Below are 19,545 nucleotides of genomic sequence, written 5' to 3'. Positions count from 1 at the left end.
TGAGTTAGAGGTTGCAGATAGGGAAGCAAGAATAGAAATCAGGAAACCAGCTGGGATTATATTAAGGTTAAACAGGTTTTTGCAGGAATGCCACAAAAATGATGTGTGTCCTTAGTCCATCCTATCAGGAGCCATAGGATGTCACTTTATCCCATCACTGATAATGACTCTGATCATTTGGTTAAGAAAGTGTCGTCTGGCAAGTTTCTTAACTGGAAAGTTATTTTTCCCTTTGTAATTAGTATTTTGGGAATGGATACTTGGAGACTATGTAGATGCCCTATTCTTCATCAAGCTTTCACATAACTGCTTTAGCATCCATCAGTGATTTTTGCCTGACTCAGTTATTTCTGGGATATTTGTCAAATGATGATTTTCTAAATCCATTATTCCGTCTGCATTTATTGGCATTTTACTATGAGGAAAAGCTTTTCCTTCATCATATATTTATTTATTCATTTATTTGTATCAGAATGAACCATGGTTTCATACTTATTCAATGAGGTACAGTCCATTATTATCATTACTTATTTTGGTACTCAAAGGGCCTCAGTTGGCCAGCAGGAGCCCCTACAAGCTGGTTCCTTTGTCTTTCTGACTTGTCCCCGTTCTTGGAGTGCTTTCTTGTTCTCGGGCTGTATATCAGGGTCTAATCATTAGGAACAGAAACTACACAGTAATTTGAACAGGGAAGTTTAATGTAAAGAAGTAGTAACTAGTAACAGAGGTTACTAGTTGGCTTTTAAGAGGTAAACAACACTACAAGTAATTTGATGTTAGTAAGTGATGTCTATTCTAGTAACGCTGACACGTGAGTTTTGTGTAGTTTACTTGTTCTTGCTGATGTGTGTAGTGCTTACAGGATGTGTGGGGAGATTCATTTCACATGGTCATCATTACCTCAACTACTGGAAAGCTTACCTAATTATATTTTAGTCTCCTGTATATAATGCCACCTAATGCTCTACTTTATATCAGATTGGTAGAGAGTGGGTTTTTTTCTCTATGTGATTTTGGTAAGTTTTTTTATTACAAAAATGTTGTAAGAGAAGTAGTGCAAGTATTTCACACCAATATACACAAAACCCAGCTGGAAGCAATACCAACAGCTTATTTCTGGTTTTTTAAGGAAAGGGGAAAAATCATTCAGCAAATACTCATTGACATCTACTCTGTGTCATGTTTAGAAATACTTTTTTGTTTATTATGCTTCTTTTGAAGTTAATTTTAAGAGATTGAGTTAAACTTTTCTTTGAAACACTGATACATTTTTAAAAGAGAGCATACTAAACTTTGAGGAATAATAAAATGCATATATAAAGGATAATGTTTTCAAGAACTAATTAAATTTTTGCAAAATTGTCTTAAATTTTATAGATTAAAAGTTAATTTTTATGTGGCTGAGTCTTCAATAAAACAAATCTTTGAGAGTATTAAAGCTCCCTTATTTTTAGTATACCAAATGCAGCGATCAGCTAAAATGGCTTTAACTAAATGCCTCAGCTTCATTTACTATAATCGCTTGTTCTTAAGTGGCCATTTTTCAGTCTCATTATTAGGTTTAATGTCTAGATTGCTGATATGTAAGGATTCGGTTGCTAATAGATAGTGGTAAAATGTTGGCAGTTCTCTAGCAACGTATATTTTTCTCTCATGTCTTGGTTTTGTATGTAGATGCTGTTGCATGAAAAAGCAGAGGCCTTGCAGGAAGAAGTAGAGGAGTTACTGCGACCACCTCCTGACTTCCCTGGTGTCGAGGCCTTCCCCACTGAAAAGGCGTGAAGTCATTAGACCAGCATTTTTAAATATGAAGTATTCATTGTACATATGTTTTATTAAAGATTCTCTCTAATTTATAAATGAAAAAAATACATTTTAATTATATATTAAGACCTATGAATGATGTGTGAATATACCTCTCAACCATAATTGCATAAATAATTGCACCTTATTTCTCTGCTCAGAAATCTGGTGTCCGCCACAAAGTGAAATCCAGCTCTTTTGACACATCCCCAGCCCTTGTGGCCAGATCTTTCTTCATTATTCTCTTACCCATTTCTTTCCTCAAGCCGGACTACTTGAAATCTCAGAATTCTCTGATTTCCAAACCCTCCATTTCCTAACTGCCTTCGGCTATTCCCAGTGCATGGAAAATTATCTTTAAAATGTACTGTATCCTTTAAGTGTCAACTAAAAATTCTCAAATACTGTCTCCTCTATGAAATTGTCCAAGTTCAACCTCATCTCCGCCCAGTACATGGGTTCTTTCCCTCTTAAGTATTGTGAGCCTCTCACTTAACGCCCCTGCCTTTTTTAATGCTACTGGTTTGAAGTCTCCTGGAGGGCCAAGACCTTTGTTATCATCTTTATATGCCACATGGCACCTACCACAGTTTACTGCAGAAAGTAAGAACCTCTGTGAAAAGTGAATACTACTCAAATTAACAATTTAAAGATTCTCTTTAAACACAACTTAAATATTGCCTCTCCCCACTCCATTTTCAGATCCACAGCTCAAATGTAGATGACTGGTTAAACTAGAAGGTTATAACTAGCAATATTTATAAGTACTGAACTGATTTAGTCAGTTTTCCTTACCTGTCTGAGAGAAACTTTTCAAATAGATCTATTGTCTAAGTTCTTTGTGCCTTAACATTTTAGACCATGTATAATACAGTCACACCTCAGAGATATTGTGGGTTCAGTTCCAGAATACCACAAAAAAGTGATTATTGCAAGAAAGTGAGTCACATTAATTTTTTTGGTTTCCCAGTACATATAAAGTTATGTTTACACTCTACTGTAATATATTATATTATGAGAATTACCAAAATGTGACACCAAGACACAAAGTGAGCAAATGCTGTTGGAAAAAATGGTGCTGAAAAAATTAAAGTAATTTGCAGAGCAGGGATTTAGACCCAGGCAATCTCAATCTAAAGTCTGTGCTCTTAACCATGATACAGTATTGTCTTGGTAGAATTTGTCCGTTTTGTCTCTTGCGAGTATTCCTTTCACCTGGCATTTCTGTCCCCAGCATGACACCTCACCCCTTCACATGAGGCGCAGTACAGCATCCTGATGTCCTGGTGGACTCCCGGGCTGCACTGCACAGATTCCATTTGTTACAGCTAAAAAGACTGTAAAAGAGCAGCTGGCCCACCTGCTGGCTGCTTGTGTGCAGCCACTGAAGTATGCTTCCGAGGTCCATGGTCCAGTCTTCAGTGCTTTAAAATCCGGAAACCCAGGTTTTATTAGTTTCCCCAAGTGAATAAGGCTGTAAGAGAGCCCTGATTCTTCCTAACCAATTTATAAGAGGCTGATCAATAATCCCAATTTAATGTATTAATTTAAGATTAGAGATAGCATGTTAGTGGGGTACTTTTACAGAAACTAGAATGCCTGTATCTGCAGCCCAGGACCATCTCCCTCGCCCCCAGTCAGTGTCTCTCCAGGTCAGTTCAGTCGAAAGGCTGTACCAAGGGTAATGATGGGAGATGTGTCCTAAAAGATATTAAAGTGGAAAGAAATTGAAACAGTTCAGCTCTAGAGAAGAAGAGAAATGCAGATTAGTGAGAAAAGAGTGTAGAATAAAAACATTCAAAATACATTTAAGAACTTAATATATAATCAACATGTTTTTTTTAGGGTTTTTTTTTAAATCATTCTTTTTTTTCAAGTCATTCTTTTCTTTTTTTAGTTCCAATGTTATTGAGATGTAATTGACATACAACACTGTATACTTTTGGGGGGAGGGGAGAGGTAAATAGATGCATTTGGCTCACTTTAAAGCAGGCTTTCACTAAGATTGATGTTTGGTTTCCTTCCATCTGTATTGTGAAACCAAGGTCTTGGTCTTTAATATTTGTTCTTGGGTTTTTTCTCAGCATGGTCACAGGGGAGTAGGAAGGGAGTTTTGCATGAATTAGTCCAGCTCTTCATATAGCTCTGAAGTTCACCTTTCAAGACTCCTGCAGGAAGAGGAAGCCTTCAGAAACTGGAACGACCTTAGAAAGTTGCGTTCATCCATCACTTGGGCCCGAGCTGATGCAGTCCAGAATGACCTCGAGGGGGCTTCCACTTTTATAGTCAACAGGCTGCACTTTAGTTGTTCCAGCCCGTGCAGACACTCTAAATCAAAATTAAGTATTAACGATGGCAGCGTCTGTGCCATTCTGCTGGGGAAACTAAAATGCAGAGAAACGAGGCTCTAACAGCTGTCAGTAATTGGGCACTGCCTTCCCCTGTGCCCTGGCTTCCTCGATTTACTCCAGCACCTACTATCATTTACAGCCCTGCTGCCAAAAAGGCTCACCTTTGCCAAGATATTGGGCTGGAGGAACATGAGTTCTTGCAGGAGAGGCTCAAAGTCCTTGAGACAGGCACAGAAGAAGGCCAAGAGTCCACAGCAGGAAGTGGTGAGGACACTGTGATGCCTCACTCAGAGGTACCACGTGTAGAACAAGCTCACAGGGGCTGCATCTGTCCTCCTGTTACTAACGCAGCGTGTATTTTAGGTGGAGGCTGACTTGTGAGGTGACCTTTTTATCTTCTCCTTCGGAATGAGCATATTCCAGCAGGTGCTGCCGAAACTTCTTGTCAATTCAGCAGAGAAGGAGTTCTTCCCATTATTTAGTCCAAATGTGTAATTGGTGTGTTACTAATTCTTAATGGCTAGTGGTCCCACTCATCCATAGTAGTCAGCTGGATTCCTCTATCCGATACAGACGGCTAGACGGGCTAAGACCAGGCGTCCCATCCCAGAGTTCCCCTCTTCCACAGTGAACTTCAGTGATCTCTGTTGAATAAGAAAGTTGAATTCCGCTCTTGGAAACAGGTGCCCTGGCTGGTCTCTGCTCAAATTGTAGGGAAATGGTTCCAATGATTCCAAGACATTCTCACAAACTTTCTAATCTCCTCTTCATTCTGCTAAAAACCCTTTTCTCTTTCTTAAAGAAACCTATTTGTTCTTCCCATAAAAGTCTTTTCTCCGCCCTCCCTTTCTTTTACTAGTTGAGATACAAATTCTAACCACCCTTTTGAGTTACCCATTGCTGAGCCCTCCCAAGTATATGCAAATAAACTCTGTCTTTTCTCTTTTGTCAGTCACATTCGCAGTCCTTCAGGTACTGAACCTAAGAGGGTAGAGGAAAAGTTTTTCCTTTCCAACCAGCCAATGAGAGGCACTGGCAGAAGATAGGGCAGCGCATCTGGCTCTGTCTCCTTCAACTTTCCAGCTTCTGCGAGATGGTTCCTCTGTGGCCTCAGCTCCTCGGGCGGCCTCCTGTGCGGTTAGTTCCCACAGAAGGTGGAGGTCCTGGCTCCTGGACTCCTGCCTTCCCCCAGGGACCACCTCCTTCCTGGATCTCTCTAGCCCTGCAGGCAATAGCAGCTTTCCATTGTTGCTCTATATGGCTTGCCTCTGTGTCATTTGACTTTTCCACACTTTTGTATTAGTTGTCTACATCATATTCCCTCAACTGAACTGTTTGGGATGGGCTCTGTTTTCCAAACTGCACCCTCTCTGATAAAACAGAGTCACAGCATGGCTCTCCTCACCACCTGCAGGGCCTTTCCACTGTCAGCCATCCTTAAACTCTTTGCAAGAACAGGAATCAATGTTTTAAGGACAGTAAGAACTCAAGAAGCATGGACTGGCTGGCAAAGGAAGTAACAACTAAGCTGTCTGGCCATGGTGTGTGTCCATAGCCATGAGTAAGGAAAAACACAGAGAAGAAAGATGGAGTCCAGAGGGCTAAAGGGAAATATTGGGGCCAGCTTCCAGAATCTGAACACTGCTGAAAATCTTCCTCTTATCCTACTGTGGAAACTAGAAGGGTATCAATTTAGGAAACATGTCAATCACAGAGTTTGGTACCTGCTGAAGTTGCTTTACACAACTTACACTTTCTATTGAGGGTCACCTGTGCACAGCAGAGGATGTAAAGGTGAGTCTGACAGGATCCGATCCTTAGGAAACATGTAGCTTAGTAGCAGAGAGAAGGCATCCTCGTAAATAACTATAACAAAATGATTAAGGGGTGGATCTTAAGAGCAGAGGTAGAAGCTCAGTGCTGAGGGAGATTAGAAGAGGATGTTAAGACCATCTCCCTGATCCATTTGGGGGAAAAAGGAAAGCATGGAGAGTGTGCAAGTGCTGTGTGCCACTTGCTTGCTGAATTCCCAAACATGGCTTGGACGACTGACATAAACAAAGAACTCAGAAGATGGCTTCAGGCATGGCTAGATTCAGGACTCAAATTTTCTTCCCCAGAAAAAACCTGTCTCTTTTTATCTTAATTCTGCTTCCCTCCCCTCCCCCCACAATTGCTTCCATTCGTCAGGCTTATCCTCACAGCTAAGTAAAACCAACCAAAAAAGAATTCCTCTTTCATGCTTTTCATGGCAGCTAGAAGGATGAGCGATCGAACATATCCAAGGCCTACAAGACAACTCCTAATGCTACAATGGTTTGGGTCATAACCCCCCTCCCTGGCCTGACTGAGAACGATAATCAAAATGTTGTTATTAAATTTAGAAGGAAAAAAAAAGGAGACTGGCTGCTGGGCTGGTACAGAGATGTCTTCCACTTAGAGGACTGGGTCTAAGTTCATCTGAGAATGGCAGTGTTCTGTCCATGCATCAGCAAACATTACTGCAACATGCATCAGACAGCAGACTACATCAGGCAAGGCTCATGTAGTGAGAACAGAAGGCTTACGGACATCCCCAACCAGTCGAGGCTCAACTATCTGTTTGGGTTGTGTGTCTTGACAATTTGTCTAGGCTAGTACTTTTCAGTAGCGGGTGGTTCCAGTCCCCATGCCACCCGGGACGTTTTTAGCTGTCATCGGTTACATGTGGGGGATGTCCTACTGGCATCTAGTGGGTAGAGACCAGGGATGCTGCTAAACATCCTACAGAGCACAGCACAGTTCCCACCAGGAAGAATTATCTGTTCCCCAAAATGTTAATAGTCACACTCAAAAAATCCTGGTCTAGGCAGTCAGAAAAGAGTATGTTTCTGCTGTTTTGCCAAAAAGGGAAAACTGTAAACTTGACATTTGCTGAATTTTTTTTTTTTTTTTTTTGCTCATTATCTGACACAAATTAAGTGAGTTGGTAATTACCCCACAGTATGTATGAGGGTGAATAAGAGGCTTAATTCTTGTCAGAAAGACCCTCCCTACCACCATTTTAGAATTTCTTTCTCTGTCTCTTTCAAACGTATGTAAATCTTTTAAATGGCTAAATAAGCTTCTTGCTGGTCTCACAAAGACCTGGGAGCCATCTCTATGAAATGTTTCGTCAAGGAAGACAGCATCCTCTCTCCCACTTTCCCAGGAGGAGACAGGCCTCGCGGTCATCTGCCCCCCAAACGCCGACTGCACCTTGCAAAGCCGACCTGCCGCTGGGACGGCACCATCTCTGCTGTGAGTAATGAGGTGGCTTCCTGTCTCCACCACCTCTTAGCGGGTAGACTGACATGCACTCCACATCCTACTTTATGCTATTCACTGATCCAATTGTTTCCTTTTTCTTCTTTGTAAAGAGGTTTTCTGGGTTGTGAAGAGACTTTTGTTTTTAATTCTGTTTCTCCACCAAATGCCAGTTGGTGAGAGTGGTTAAAGGGCAAACTGTCAGAGACACACATTGCTCCGTGGTTTTCTGATAAGGGTATTTCACACCAATTTGTTGTTACTTTCCTTTCATCTTGATTCACTTCACGATTAAGTTCTCTGTTGGTTAAATGTTCTTATAACCTGTCCTTAACCAAATTATCATAAACAATAATATTGTTTTCAGATAACTTGTATGTGATCTTAAAAATCACTTTTGGTTGATAATAATGTGCCCATGTTGGTTCATTGATTGTACCAAATATGCCACACTGATGAGGGATGTTGAGGGTAGGGGAGTATATATGTGTGAGTGGGGAGGGCTATGTGCCAACTCTCCAAACTTTCTGCTCAGTTCTGCTGTGAACCTGAAACTGCTCTAAAAGAATAAAATCTATTTTAAAAAATCTCCTTTGTTCCAAAAGGAAGTTTTGCTGTTTCATATTCCTTCAAAGAAATCATTCTATTCCTTTCAAAATTTTTCCTTTCTTTTACTAATAGGAGCTATACTTAATAAAAATAATTCCCATAGCTGGGCTCTAGTGATTAGCTTGTGTACTTTTGTGAAAAATAAAATGAAATAAAATGAACTCTGGCTTCAGGTTTGGAAACCAAATGTTGAACCTCTGCATAGATTGCAAAATCCCAGAGGAAACAGCTTTACCTTCTGCTACCTGCATAACCATCCAAAGAACAAGGAGTGCTGAATGTGCAAGAAATACTTAAAAGCAATGTCAAATCTGGATAGAAGGTAGAACAAAAATAAAAAAAAACAACAACAACAAAATCCCCAGCTCACAAGAGTGGTCTCGAGGACATGGCCTATCTTCTATTTTTAATTACTTACTTTTGTTTTTTAAATATTTATTGTGGAGAAAAGAGCTTTTTTTTTTTTTTTTCATTATAATACTAACATTCACTGCTGAAAATTTAGGAAATAAAGAAAAACCAAAATAAGGAAATTCATAAATGGTCTCCTCCAGAAATAACTCATGCTGACACTTCGGTATGTATTCTTTTCTTCTTCCTGTGCAAACATCTACATTTTAATAATGTAACTGAATATGCTGCCCATTACTCCTGTGGAAGAGAGAGAGGGGTCACTGTGGACATCTGGGGTTCACATGCGCTCCAGCAGTTGCTAGAATCGGATGACAGCACTAATGATCAGCCTTTTTTGGGCAGAATCACCCATCCTTGTTAAGATAATGTGCTGGGATGTTTACATTGGTACAAAGTCAAGCCACACAGCCACAAATGAAAAAAAATAGCTCTCTTTTCCAAAACCATTATAGGGAAGGAAAAACTTTTCCCCCTCCTCACTTATGTTTAATGCCTGGGACCTGTGAACTAAATTGACCAAAGAGTAACAGGAGAAAAAGTTTTACTGGTATACCCACAGAAGCCAAGAAAAGAAGCAGATGGCTAGTTAACTGGTTAAAATTGGAGGCTTACATGTCTAACAGCTTCTATGGGAAGAATAAATGCATTTCTTTAGGACAGACAAATGGATTTTTAGGAGAATAAATGTGAGATGAGAAAGTTTGTAATAATGTTTGTTTAGGCAGGTACAGTGGCCTGTCTGTCCTCTTCATGGTCATGAAACACCCCTGGAGAGGGGATGTGTGGTAGATTTACTCTTAGTCTCTCTCCTGGGAGTGGAAACCACCCCAAAGAGACTTTATGGCAGCCTCATTTCTCAGAAGTTTCTGCTCTTGGTCAGATAAGGGAGCTCCCAGAAGGCTTTTTCTCTGCATCTGTTGAATCTCAAATGTCTTCAGCTTAAAATACTCTTTAGACCAACTCAGGGCTCTGAGCAGGTCCCCACACCTTCAAGAAGGGAAAATCAACAACATGGTGGATGCCAATACTTTGTGAATCATGGCACTGGGCTGGGTCCACAGGTTGGTTCTGATTAATCCCATTTTACAAAGCGTCAACTAGAGGCTCAGAGAAGTTAGACCATGGACCCAATCATCTGAGCGAAATTGTATTAGAGGATCTTTGAACCATTCTTCTTTTATTCAACAAATATTTGGTGACTGAATCCTATGTGGCAGGTTTTATACAGGCACTGAGGATGCAGATAATAAGTTGCTCCTGCCTTCAAGGCACTGCAGCATAAGGGGAAGTCAGAGCAGAGTGCTGATTGCTGTGCAAGGAACAAACAGGTGCTGCGCTAGGGACAGGTACTGTGCACACAGGTAGAGGCAGGTGCTGGAGAAACACGGAGGAGGAACATCTGCATCAGCCAGCTGGCTGTCAGCCTTCTGGCTGAATCCGGCCCTCACATGTGTCTTGACCTATACAGTTGTTATGGATTGAACTGTGTCCTCTAAAAAGATGTGCTGAAGTCTTAACCGCAGCACCTCACAATGTGACCTTCTCTGGAAATAAGCTGTTGCAGAAGTAACTAGTTAAGATGAGGTGATAGTGGAGGAGGCTGGGCCCTACGTCCTGTGTCACTGATGTCCTCATAAGAAGATGATGTGAAGATACAGGGCGAGAATGTCACGGTGGAGGCAGAGACGGGAGTCATGCGTCCTCAAGCCAAGGATGGCCCAGTTACTCCTTGAGTTCAGACTTCTAGCCCCAGAAATGTGAGAACACATTTCTGTTGGTTTAAGCCACACAGTTGTGGCCCTGAGTTCCACAGCCCTGGGAAACAAATACAATAGTGCAATATCTAAAAAAGTCATTTGATGACGTTGGTGGTGATGCTTCTTTCCCATACTGGGTCTCCTCTTTGCATGGAAGGAGGGAGCTCTGAAATTCCAACGCTCCTGACTATCTGATCTTCTCCACCCCTCACTCACTCTTCCCCAGCCAAGGAGGAGTAAATTGCAATTGCTGAGTCTGGGATAAGGAGCAGGGCTGGGGTCCTAGGTCCCTTGGCTCAGTTTCCTCTTTGAATGACTCTACCCTCAGGGCAACTCTCTCCTGTTCAGATCTTCTGGGCTATGAATTGTTTCAGGCTGACCTCCCTTTGGGGGTGGGTCTTTGGGTGGGTTCTCCAGAAACAGAACTGGAGGTGTTCAATTGCTTTATTGGGGGAGAGCTCTCAAGAGACACAGGGCAGGAAAGGGGAATAGAATGAGGCAAGCACGTGGTCTCCACTGAAGCCCGGCTCGGTCTAATCCCACGGAGAAGCTTGGGAGCACAGATTGCAACACAGAATTAGTCCTTTTGAGGCTGTTTGTTCCATCATTCATCAGTCAGTCACTGGACAACTCAGGGACGGGCAAGAGCATGGGAGAGCCTCCAGGGCAGCACCGCTGTGGCCGAGGGCCATTCTCTAGCAAAGGCAGCAAGTGTGGGATGTTATCAGCCCCCACTCCCAGCAACTAGGGGATTGGATCACACACACACACACACACACACACACACACACATCCCAACACACACACACACATATCCCGGCCACCTCGGAGACAGGAGGAAGGAAAAAGGGCGCCACCATTAGAAGAATGACAGCCATTGAGGATACAACAAACTGGTTAGAACCTACTAAGCCCAAATGGCAGAAGATCTGACTTCCAGTGTGTATCTCTCTAAATAAACCTGTTTTCACTTTACTATGGCTCGCTCTTGAATTCTTTCCTGCAAGAAGCCAAGGACCCTCACTTGATGGGGCACGTCCCCTGGGACTTGCTTGAGACCTGGGACACGACCATCCTCTCGCATCATGTTTTCAGGCGGCAGCTCCACTCCAGGGAGCCTGCTGTGGTCCTGCACTGCTTCTGTCTGGGTAGGCAGACGTGTGTATCTGGGGGAAATAATCGGGAAGAACCACAGCCAGGAGCAGCCCCTTCCCCCTGAGGTGCCTTCTAGTGAAAGAGTCGAACAAAGTGTTCTCTGCAAAGGAGGTGATGCAAGGGTCTAGCCTGTCATCACTGAGCTGATCACAGAGTGGATTTTGAGCTTGATCGGCAATCAGTCAGTAACTGGCGCACACACTAAGACCATGTTTGGACACTAAACCTTCCTTGGCTTTTCTTCTTTTCCTCCATTCTTTTTGAGTGTTTATAATACTTATCCCCAGATTCACCTCTCTCTTTCGCTCCGGCCGGTAGGGCGAGGCTGGCTGGGTACGTGCCACAGTCCTCACACCACCAGGAGGCTCTGAGCCACTGACGGGGACAGAAGTGGCACGATGAACAGTATAAGAAAACCCATTTTGCGCAGCCCTGAAAGCTGGGCCCTTTGGAGGTGCTGGAAGGAATAGGGCTGAAGCCAACAGCCAAATGCTGCCAGACACCTGTCCTAGCAGTGATGCCTGCTTGAACTGTACTGAGGAAAACAATGACGTTCTGTTTGTTGGGTTTGGTCTCAAAGGCTATGCTGCTGGTGACTTTCCTGGAGTCTATTTGTTTGTTTGTTTATTTATTTAATGAAGGTACTGGGGATTAAAGCCAGGAACTCGTTCATGCTAAGCATGCACCCTGCCACCGAGCTGTACCCACCGCCCTGGAGTCTGTTTTAAGGGTGTCAAAGTAGACACCCTTAAAAGGTCTCTTTTGGCCTTAAACAAAACCAAAGGTCATAAATGTTGATGGTGGAAACATGGTAGTAATACTTTCTCATAAAAATATATTCATATTAATTTATATTTTATACTAAAATAGATTTGAAAATAGATTTTCAAAAAATTAGCAAAAGAAAATAGAATAACATTATATTTTCCAAATAATATCTTTTTCATTGTCATAAAGGGAACACAGTGTTATTATTATCACCCGAAGATACAGAGGAGACTGTGCAAAGCACCAGATAAGGTATTTTTCCATTATGTTGTCTTGTTGATTGACCTCCGAGGTCAATTCCAAGTGATGTGCTCAGCCTGAACTTACAACTTCAGAGCTGAGTGAAGCTAACAGGCACAGAGCTCATTATACTCCTCAACCATGCAAACAGAAGACCCCAAACTGCTCACTGGTAACATATACTTCCTATTCCTATATATTGGGAAATAGATTTACATTACCTGGCTTGCTGGATTTTTTTTAATGTTTTAATTGTGCACTTACATGTATCAGAAAAGCTATTCATTTTTTCCAAAGATCAATAGAAAAATGTACTAAAATTCAGCAAATGGGATGATTTAAGAAATTATTATTCTTATATTCTTCCATTTCTGGGACCATTACCATTTGAAAGATTACTGGTAATTAGTGAAAACCATAATATATTATATTTAGTGAAGGAAGTCACTGATCTTATTCTATGTATTTATGTCTACTTTTGTGAATGAAACAAATGCTTTAAAATGTTTGTTGCTTTGATGATACAGGTAAGTCTAGTGAGTAGACTGGGGACCACTGTGGAGTCTTTGGGTATCAGTGACTTCTCTGGCGCTTCATAAAATGGCCCGTTCTTAGTCTTCTTCCTGTTCGACTTCTTTGAAATCCCTGATTCTGTCAGTCCATCCCGTGCTCTTGTTTATTCTTGGGCTCCATAAAGATGCTGATTCTCTTCTCTGTGCACTACTTCGTATTTTCTGTTTGAGCCTCTTTCCCCTTTGAGCTGGTGTACACCAGACAGTCCCCACTCCCTCCTCGTCACTATGATCATCGGATCGAAACACAACTTACTGGTTGTAGTTTCCAAATTCCTGCCCCCAAATTACCTTTCCCCAAAGGTTTCCGTGAACACCCAGTGAAACTCTCCTCTCTGTCTACAAGCCTGCAGCTGGGGCTCTTAGATAACGACGACACATCAGAAAACCTGGGCTCAAACCCCAGATTTACTCACTCCTTGTGTGAGCTCGAGGTTGTCACCTTACATCTCTGAACCTCAGTTTCCTAATCTGTACAATGGAGATTTCTACCCTGTCTTGTGTGAAGGTCACATGAGATTATTCACATAAAAGCACACTGTAAAAGAATAACTGTTCCTCATCAAGATGTTACCAAAATGCAGGTATTTTTGAGGATAATTTATACTTACTGTTTCATTTGATTCCAACAACTCTGTAAGTATATATTCTTATTTCACAAAATGAGAGAAACTGGAGCTTAGAATGCTTAAGTATTTTACTTAAGGCTGCAAAGCTAGTACCAGGGCTGAGATGAAAACTTGTGCTTCGTTCCAAAGCCCACTCCCAAGCAATAGTGTTCTCGGTTGCAGGTGACAGAAACTGACACTGACTATTACGACAGAAGGACAGTGGGGGTAAACAGTATTGGCTTGAGGCCTGAGGACTAGACTTGGAAAATTAGCTAGAACCAAGGCAGTTCCAGGGAATAAAAAAGAAAGTGCATGAAGCCATCTTCGAGCCATGACAGTTGGGAGGGACACGTGACACCCGACACTGCTGCCATCTCAACAGAGCATCACTGCAGTTGCCATGAACAACGGCTGGTTCCAGATTCAAAGCCCCAGATGAGCATCAGGTTGAGGTAGCCTGGAACAACATGGCCCCACCCTGGTTGCAGAGGGGTGGGAGGGGTGTCCTCCCATTTCCTCTCCCCAATCAGAGGGCGGGCACTGTGACACGGCAGGCAGGGATTCCTGCACACGCCCCTGCCCCCCACACACACACTCACACACTCCCTTTCCTTCCCCCCTCCTCTGAGAAGGTGAAGTGTTTTCTCTCTTGTCCAAAGCTAATATCTTCCACTTTCTCCATCTCTCCTCTGATGTACACCTCTCCTCTCTACTTGTTTTCACTCCCCTCACAAAGGAATTCAAATCCCTCTGGTCCCTACTGAGGAGATTCACACGATGGAGCTGCTGGTTTCCACCATAAATTCATGATTACCAACTTCAAACGGGCTCAGCCCTGCCCAGAAATCAGACTACATTTCTCTGACCAACTCCCTCTTCCATTCAATAGAACAGCTCTTTCAAACCTCCATACTGGTCAGAACTCTGAAAGATGTAAGGATCCATTGTCCTCCAGGATGATGAGAAAAATATACCTTACCTGTCTCAGATGCAAAGGGCAAATGATTTCACCAGCCCCCAAAGCTAGGAGTGAAGCCAAATGGAGTCTGAAATATCATATGATATCCTTTTATGTGGAATCTAAAAAAAAAATACAAGTGAACTTATTTACAAAACAGAAGCAGACTCACAGACATAGAAAACAAACTTACTGTTACCAAAGTGGGAGGGAGGGAGGGATAAGCCAGGAGTTTAGGATTAGCAGATACACACTACTGTATATAAAATAGATAAACAACAAGGCCCTACTGTCTAGCACAGGGAACTATATTCAATACCTTGTAATAACCTATAATGGAAAAGAATCAAAATACATGATATATATATATATATATCTGAATCACTTTGCTGTACATCAGTAACTAACACAACATTGTAAATCAACTACACCTCAGTAAAAAAAAAAAAAAAAAAGAAAAAAGAAAGAATCTGGAGGACACCAGAGGAGACCAGAGCAAGGAGGGAAGTAGATTTGCAAGTGAGCACCCTACGCCACCTCCAGGCAGACTGAGGGACGACCCAAGTGAAAACATAAAGAAATGTTTTACCATTCATGCTGGTGATGGTCTGAACCTACATGGGTCTTGCGGGCAAAGCAAGAGTTACAGAAAAAATACAACTTTATAAAGGAGACATCATCACATATCAAATGAATAAAGAAAAGCATATTCAGAAGGTGATGTTGAGATAATTAATTTAAAATTTAGAGAAATAAAAAAATTTACAGAAACAAAAATGATTTAGGTTCTCATTTGAGTATCACCAAAATAAGCTCAAGGTACTTTAACTTATATAAATAGAACAAAAATTAAGAAGCTGTAATTGAAGAATTAAAGGAAAAATGGGCTAATTGACTACATTAAAAAAATTTTAACTTGTATGTTAAAATTAAGTTAGATTCGGGAAAAGTGTATTTGTTATGAGAAATTCTGGGGGCAAAATAATTTAGTTGGCAAAGGATTTGTTATGGGATGAATTGTGTTCCCCTAAACTCATATGTTGAAGCCCCAACCACCCAGTACCTCAGAATATGACTGTATTTGGAGATGGGGCCTTTAAAGAGGTAGCTAAGGTAAAATGAGGCTGTTAGGATGGCTCTCAATCCAGGACCACCTGAAGACACAGGGCGAAGACGGCCGTCCACAAGCCAAGGAGAGAAGCCTCCGTAGAAACCAGCCTGTCAACACCTTGACCTCAGACTTCTAACCTCCAGGACAGTGAGAAAATACATTTCTGTGTTTAAGCCACCCAGTCTGTGGGACTTCTTCACGACAGCCCTAGCAAACAAATGGAGACGTATGCAGATCTTTTACAGAAGAGAATGCAGTTCATAAACTAAAGTACCCAAAGCCAGAATGGAAATTCTTATGAAAGAGATGACATTTGAGTTGGGTCCTTAAAAAATGAAGAATTGCTGACACCCAATGAGCTTGTAATCATTATTTGGAGTTGGTCTGCTTGTTTTTAGAGAAAAACACTTCATCTGTTGCCAAAAATGAGTAAATCTGAAACCCCAAACTTAAAGTTGTAGTTTTTTTTATCAGTGAAATAAGCACAAGCAATAAACTAATTGAAGACTTCTTCAAACAGGAATGTGTGTCAGACGCAACCTCAAAGCTTTCTGTATTGCTTTGATAGGGTTCTGTGGCGAGCTAATCTTAGGGGAACAGATGACAAAGCAGATTAGGTGCATTGAATCTATTTGCATCTGTTGCTGAAGCGCTTTTGCCGTGGTCAGCCCCGTCTCACAGGGATGGATACGGTGCACAGCCATGCAAGGGCATCCTGACTCCCTTGTGTGCCCTTGAAAGCTGCAGAGGTGGGAAAACCAAAACCACGCTTTGCTTCCCAGACTGCCTTGCAGCGAGGGTCCTAGACATGAAGCAGAAGACACCATAAGACGCAGGCACACCTCTGGAGCTCCTTACTACCTGCGTGACCCGGAGGTGCTTACTCTCTCTCTCTCTTTTTTGTGACAGGTTTAGGATCAATTTTTATTATATTCATAAATATAAATGGGATAGACTGAAAACTGCCAGATTGTCTTTTTTAATGCAGTTGTAATTATTTATTAGAGACTTAAAAAAAATTTTTAAGTGAAGTTGATTTGCAATGTTAGTTTCAGGTGTACAGTAAAGTGATTCAGTTATACATATACAGAAATATACATTTTTTGTTTTCAGATTCTTTTCCATTTTATGTTATGACAGGAACTTGAACATAGTTTCCTGTGCTACACAGTAGGTCCTTGTTATTTATCTATTTTATACATGGTAATGATTCTTGCTCTCTCTTTACCTCCTGTTCCTTGTCTGTAAAACAAGAAATAATGATAGCATCTACCTCATAGGGTTGTTATGAGAACGAAGTGAGTTAAATTATATAAATTCCTTAGCCTGGCACATGGTTAGTTTCAATCGATGTTAGCTTAATTATAATCTTTGTTGTTGTTATTTCGCAGGCAGAAGCGAGGTGAAGGCCATCTTCCTACTGTGAAGCTGTCTTCCTCTGGCAAGAACCGCCCAGGGGTTTTCTACAGCAGGTGGGCCAGTCCTGCAATACGTTTTTGAGACTCATAGCAGAGGCCCAGCCTAGTCCCTGCAGCAATTTTGTAAGTGCTTAATTATCTTTTCAGAAATCCCTTTCTGCATAGGATATGTGAAGTGGTATCTGTTTCCCACAACTGAATCCTGAGCGATCCACCCACAGGAGCCATTTCAGTCTCCCATTGCCCATTTACAGTTGTGGAAATGAACAGGAAAACTGGCTTAGGAGAAGGCTGCACAGAGCTGTGTCAGTTGTGGCCAAGTCCAGCCTGGAACCCAGGTGTCCTGCTCAGGGCTTTTCTGTAGATAAGACTCAAGGAGGGTGGCCTGTCTAGACCTGATCAGCCAGCTGATCCTGGTGATCTCACTCCACCTCCCCATAGAGCCGACAGCAGAGAAGGGGGAGGGAGGGAACTTACACTTACTGACGTTCCCTGTGTGTAGGACACTCCTCTAGAGGCAAGGGACCGATCTTATTCCTCTTGGGTCCCCAGTACTGGCACAGTCTGTCTATCACATGACTATCAAATGTCTGTTAAAAGATCTGAACTGAGCTATTTTACAGAACTCACACATCTCCACTGGAAAGTAAACGTTTCTGAGGAAATCAAGGGAAAAATGCCAATGTGCTTATTTCTGTGCATGTTCACTTGGGTGTTTTAGGTTGAGCTTACCGTGTGCTTTATTTGCTTTTAGCTGGGAATGAAAATCCTAACACAGTAGAATCTGATAAAACTGTTTCGACCACGGCACCTCTTTCATTCAAGATTGCATTACTTTTCTCCTAAATAAGTTCAATTAAAAAAAAAATTCAGATTCTGTGACTACTAGCTAGTAAGTGTCCTTCTGTTCTTAGTCAAAGTTCTTGGGGGGCAGGGTGGAGGATAGTTCAGTGGTACAGCGTATGATCAAGGTCGTGGATTCAATCCCCAGTCCTCCATTAAAAAAAAATCTAATTACCTACACCCCCCCCAAAAAAAAACGAAACTAGAAAAAAAAAAAACTCACCCGCATGCTTTTCGTGGGGGTGTATAACTCAGCAGTACAGCATATGCTTAGCATGCACAAGGTCATGGGTTCAATCCCCAGTACCTCCATTTTAAAAAAAATTAAAGTTCTTTGGGTTACAAGTAAGAGAAACACAAGCAAAGTAAACATAAACTGAATAAGAGGGTTTATTATAAAATGCAAGGTCACTCCATAGATTCCAAGGACAGGATGTGCCGTCAGGTTCACAAAACATGGAACCAGGAACCAGAAAGCTCTCAGATAGCTGCTCTGTCTCTCTCCCAGGCTATCTAAGGTGTATCTACCTTTGCTTTCTCAGCACATCTACTTCTCTGTCTCATCTCTCTGTCTCTGTGTCTGTCTCAGCGCCTCTCTGCAGACAGGCCCCTTAGGCTCTGCAGGTGTGTGGTACAGGACGGCTGCCCCACAGCAGTAGCTTCAGATCCCTGTTCAGAGGGCCTCCCACTTGCAGACCAGGGGTCACCCTCCCGGATCTCTAAGTCTTAATTTCCCAGAAAGGAATGACTAAGTTCAGATTGCAGTTCCATCCCTGGTCGGTCAATCAACTGTGGCAGGAAAGCATGGGCATCACAGAGTAGGAATTCACTGCACAGAATCAACTTTGTGGACAGATGGGAGTAAGCAAACACGCCGTAGTATATGCCTGACAATATCCCAGGGAACAAAGATTTTGTAACTTTAGTGTGAAATTGATATAACTCTTAAACTGCCTGCATATAGGAGTATCCATGCTCCACATTTTAAAAATTATACTCTTTGTATATGAATGTGTAATCACTTGCAGCAACTTAAAATAACCCACATTAACTCTGTGGCTTTAGTATTTCCCTTATACAAGCAGTATGACATGGCTACTCTGAGAATAGTTATCAAAGTAACTAGAAAGTTAACTAATGAGATAATTAAAAATAGAATCCTAGATGTTGCTGGGTGGCTAAATCATGCTCGGCATGCAAATTAGGCCATTTGGAAGGGACATCCATTTATTTAGGCCACCAGGGCACCATTTAAGGAATTATTGTTCTGGTTAGTGAGGGTAAATAAGACACTAGTGACTGAAAAATTTGAAGCTGTTTCTAAAAGCTCTAATTTGCACCCAGGGAATACCAAGAAGAATCTGGGTGGAATAAATAGCCAGATAAATAATGCAAAACAGAATCTGGGCAAAAGTGTAAGTCATATTTGAGAGCTCAGGTACTGATGTGAAGATTTGAAGTGTGCTTTGTAGGAAGATGATCATAGCAAATTGATTGACACGGGGCTTTGACATTGGGCTGTCAGGATCTAGGGCATGAGCTTCCATAGGTACATGCCTGAGCTTGGGGAAGAGTCCCAAGACAGCAAATAGGAGGTCTGGAAGGAGGAGCAGGCCCCTGTCCTCACTGGGTTCCTGGCACCCCCTCTCT

General features: G+C 42.0%; 1 protein-coding gene across 3 annotated transcripts in view; it reads left to right on the top strand.

The window, feature by feature from the left end:
* The window catches only part of HELQ (helicase, POLQ like), a 40,671-nt gene extending 32,643 nt beyond the window's left edge, over positions 1 to 8,028 (top strand). For all 3 annotated transcript variants that reach the window (XM_064485923.1, XM_064485946.1, XM_010983677.3), the window contains one exon: positions 1,675 to 8,028. In XM_064485923.1, the coding sequence (XP_064341993.1) occupies positions 1,675 to 1,782 (108 nt within the window). In that variant the 3' untranslated portion in view covers positions 1,783 to 8,028. The remainder of the gene's footprint in view (positions 1 to 1,674) is intronic.
* The last annotated feature ends 11,517 nt before the right edge of the window (positions 8,029 to 19,545 follow it).

Source organism: Camelus dromedarius, chromosome 1, assembly GCF_036321535.1.
Source record: "Camelus dromedarius isolate mCamDro1 chromosome 1, mCamDro1.pat, whole genome shotgun sequence".
Taxonomy (NCBI): domain Eukaryota; kingdom Metazoa; phylum Chordata; class Mammalia; order Artiodactyla; family Camelidae; genus Camelus; species Camelus dromedarius.
Note: the sequence above shows the minus strand (reverse complement) of the source record. Positions and strands in the feature narration are given on the sequence as shown.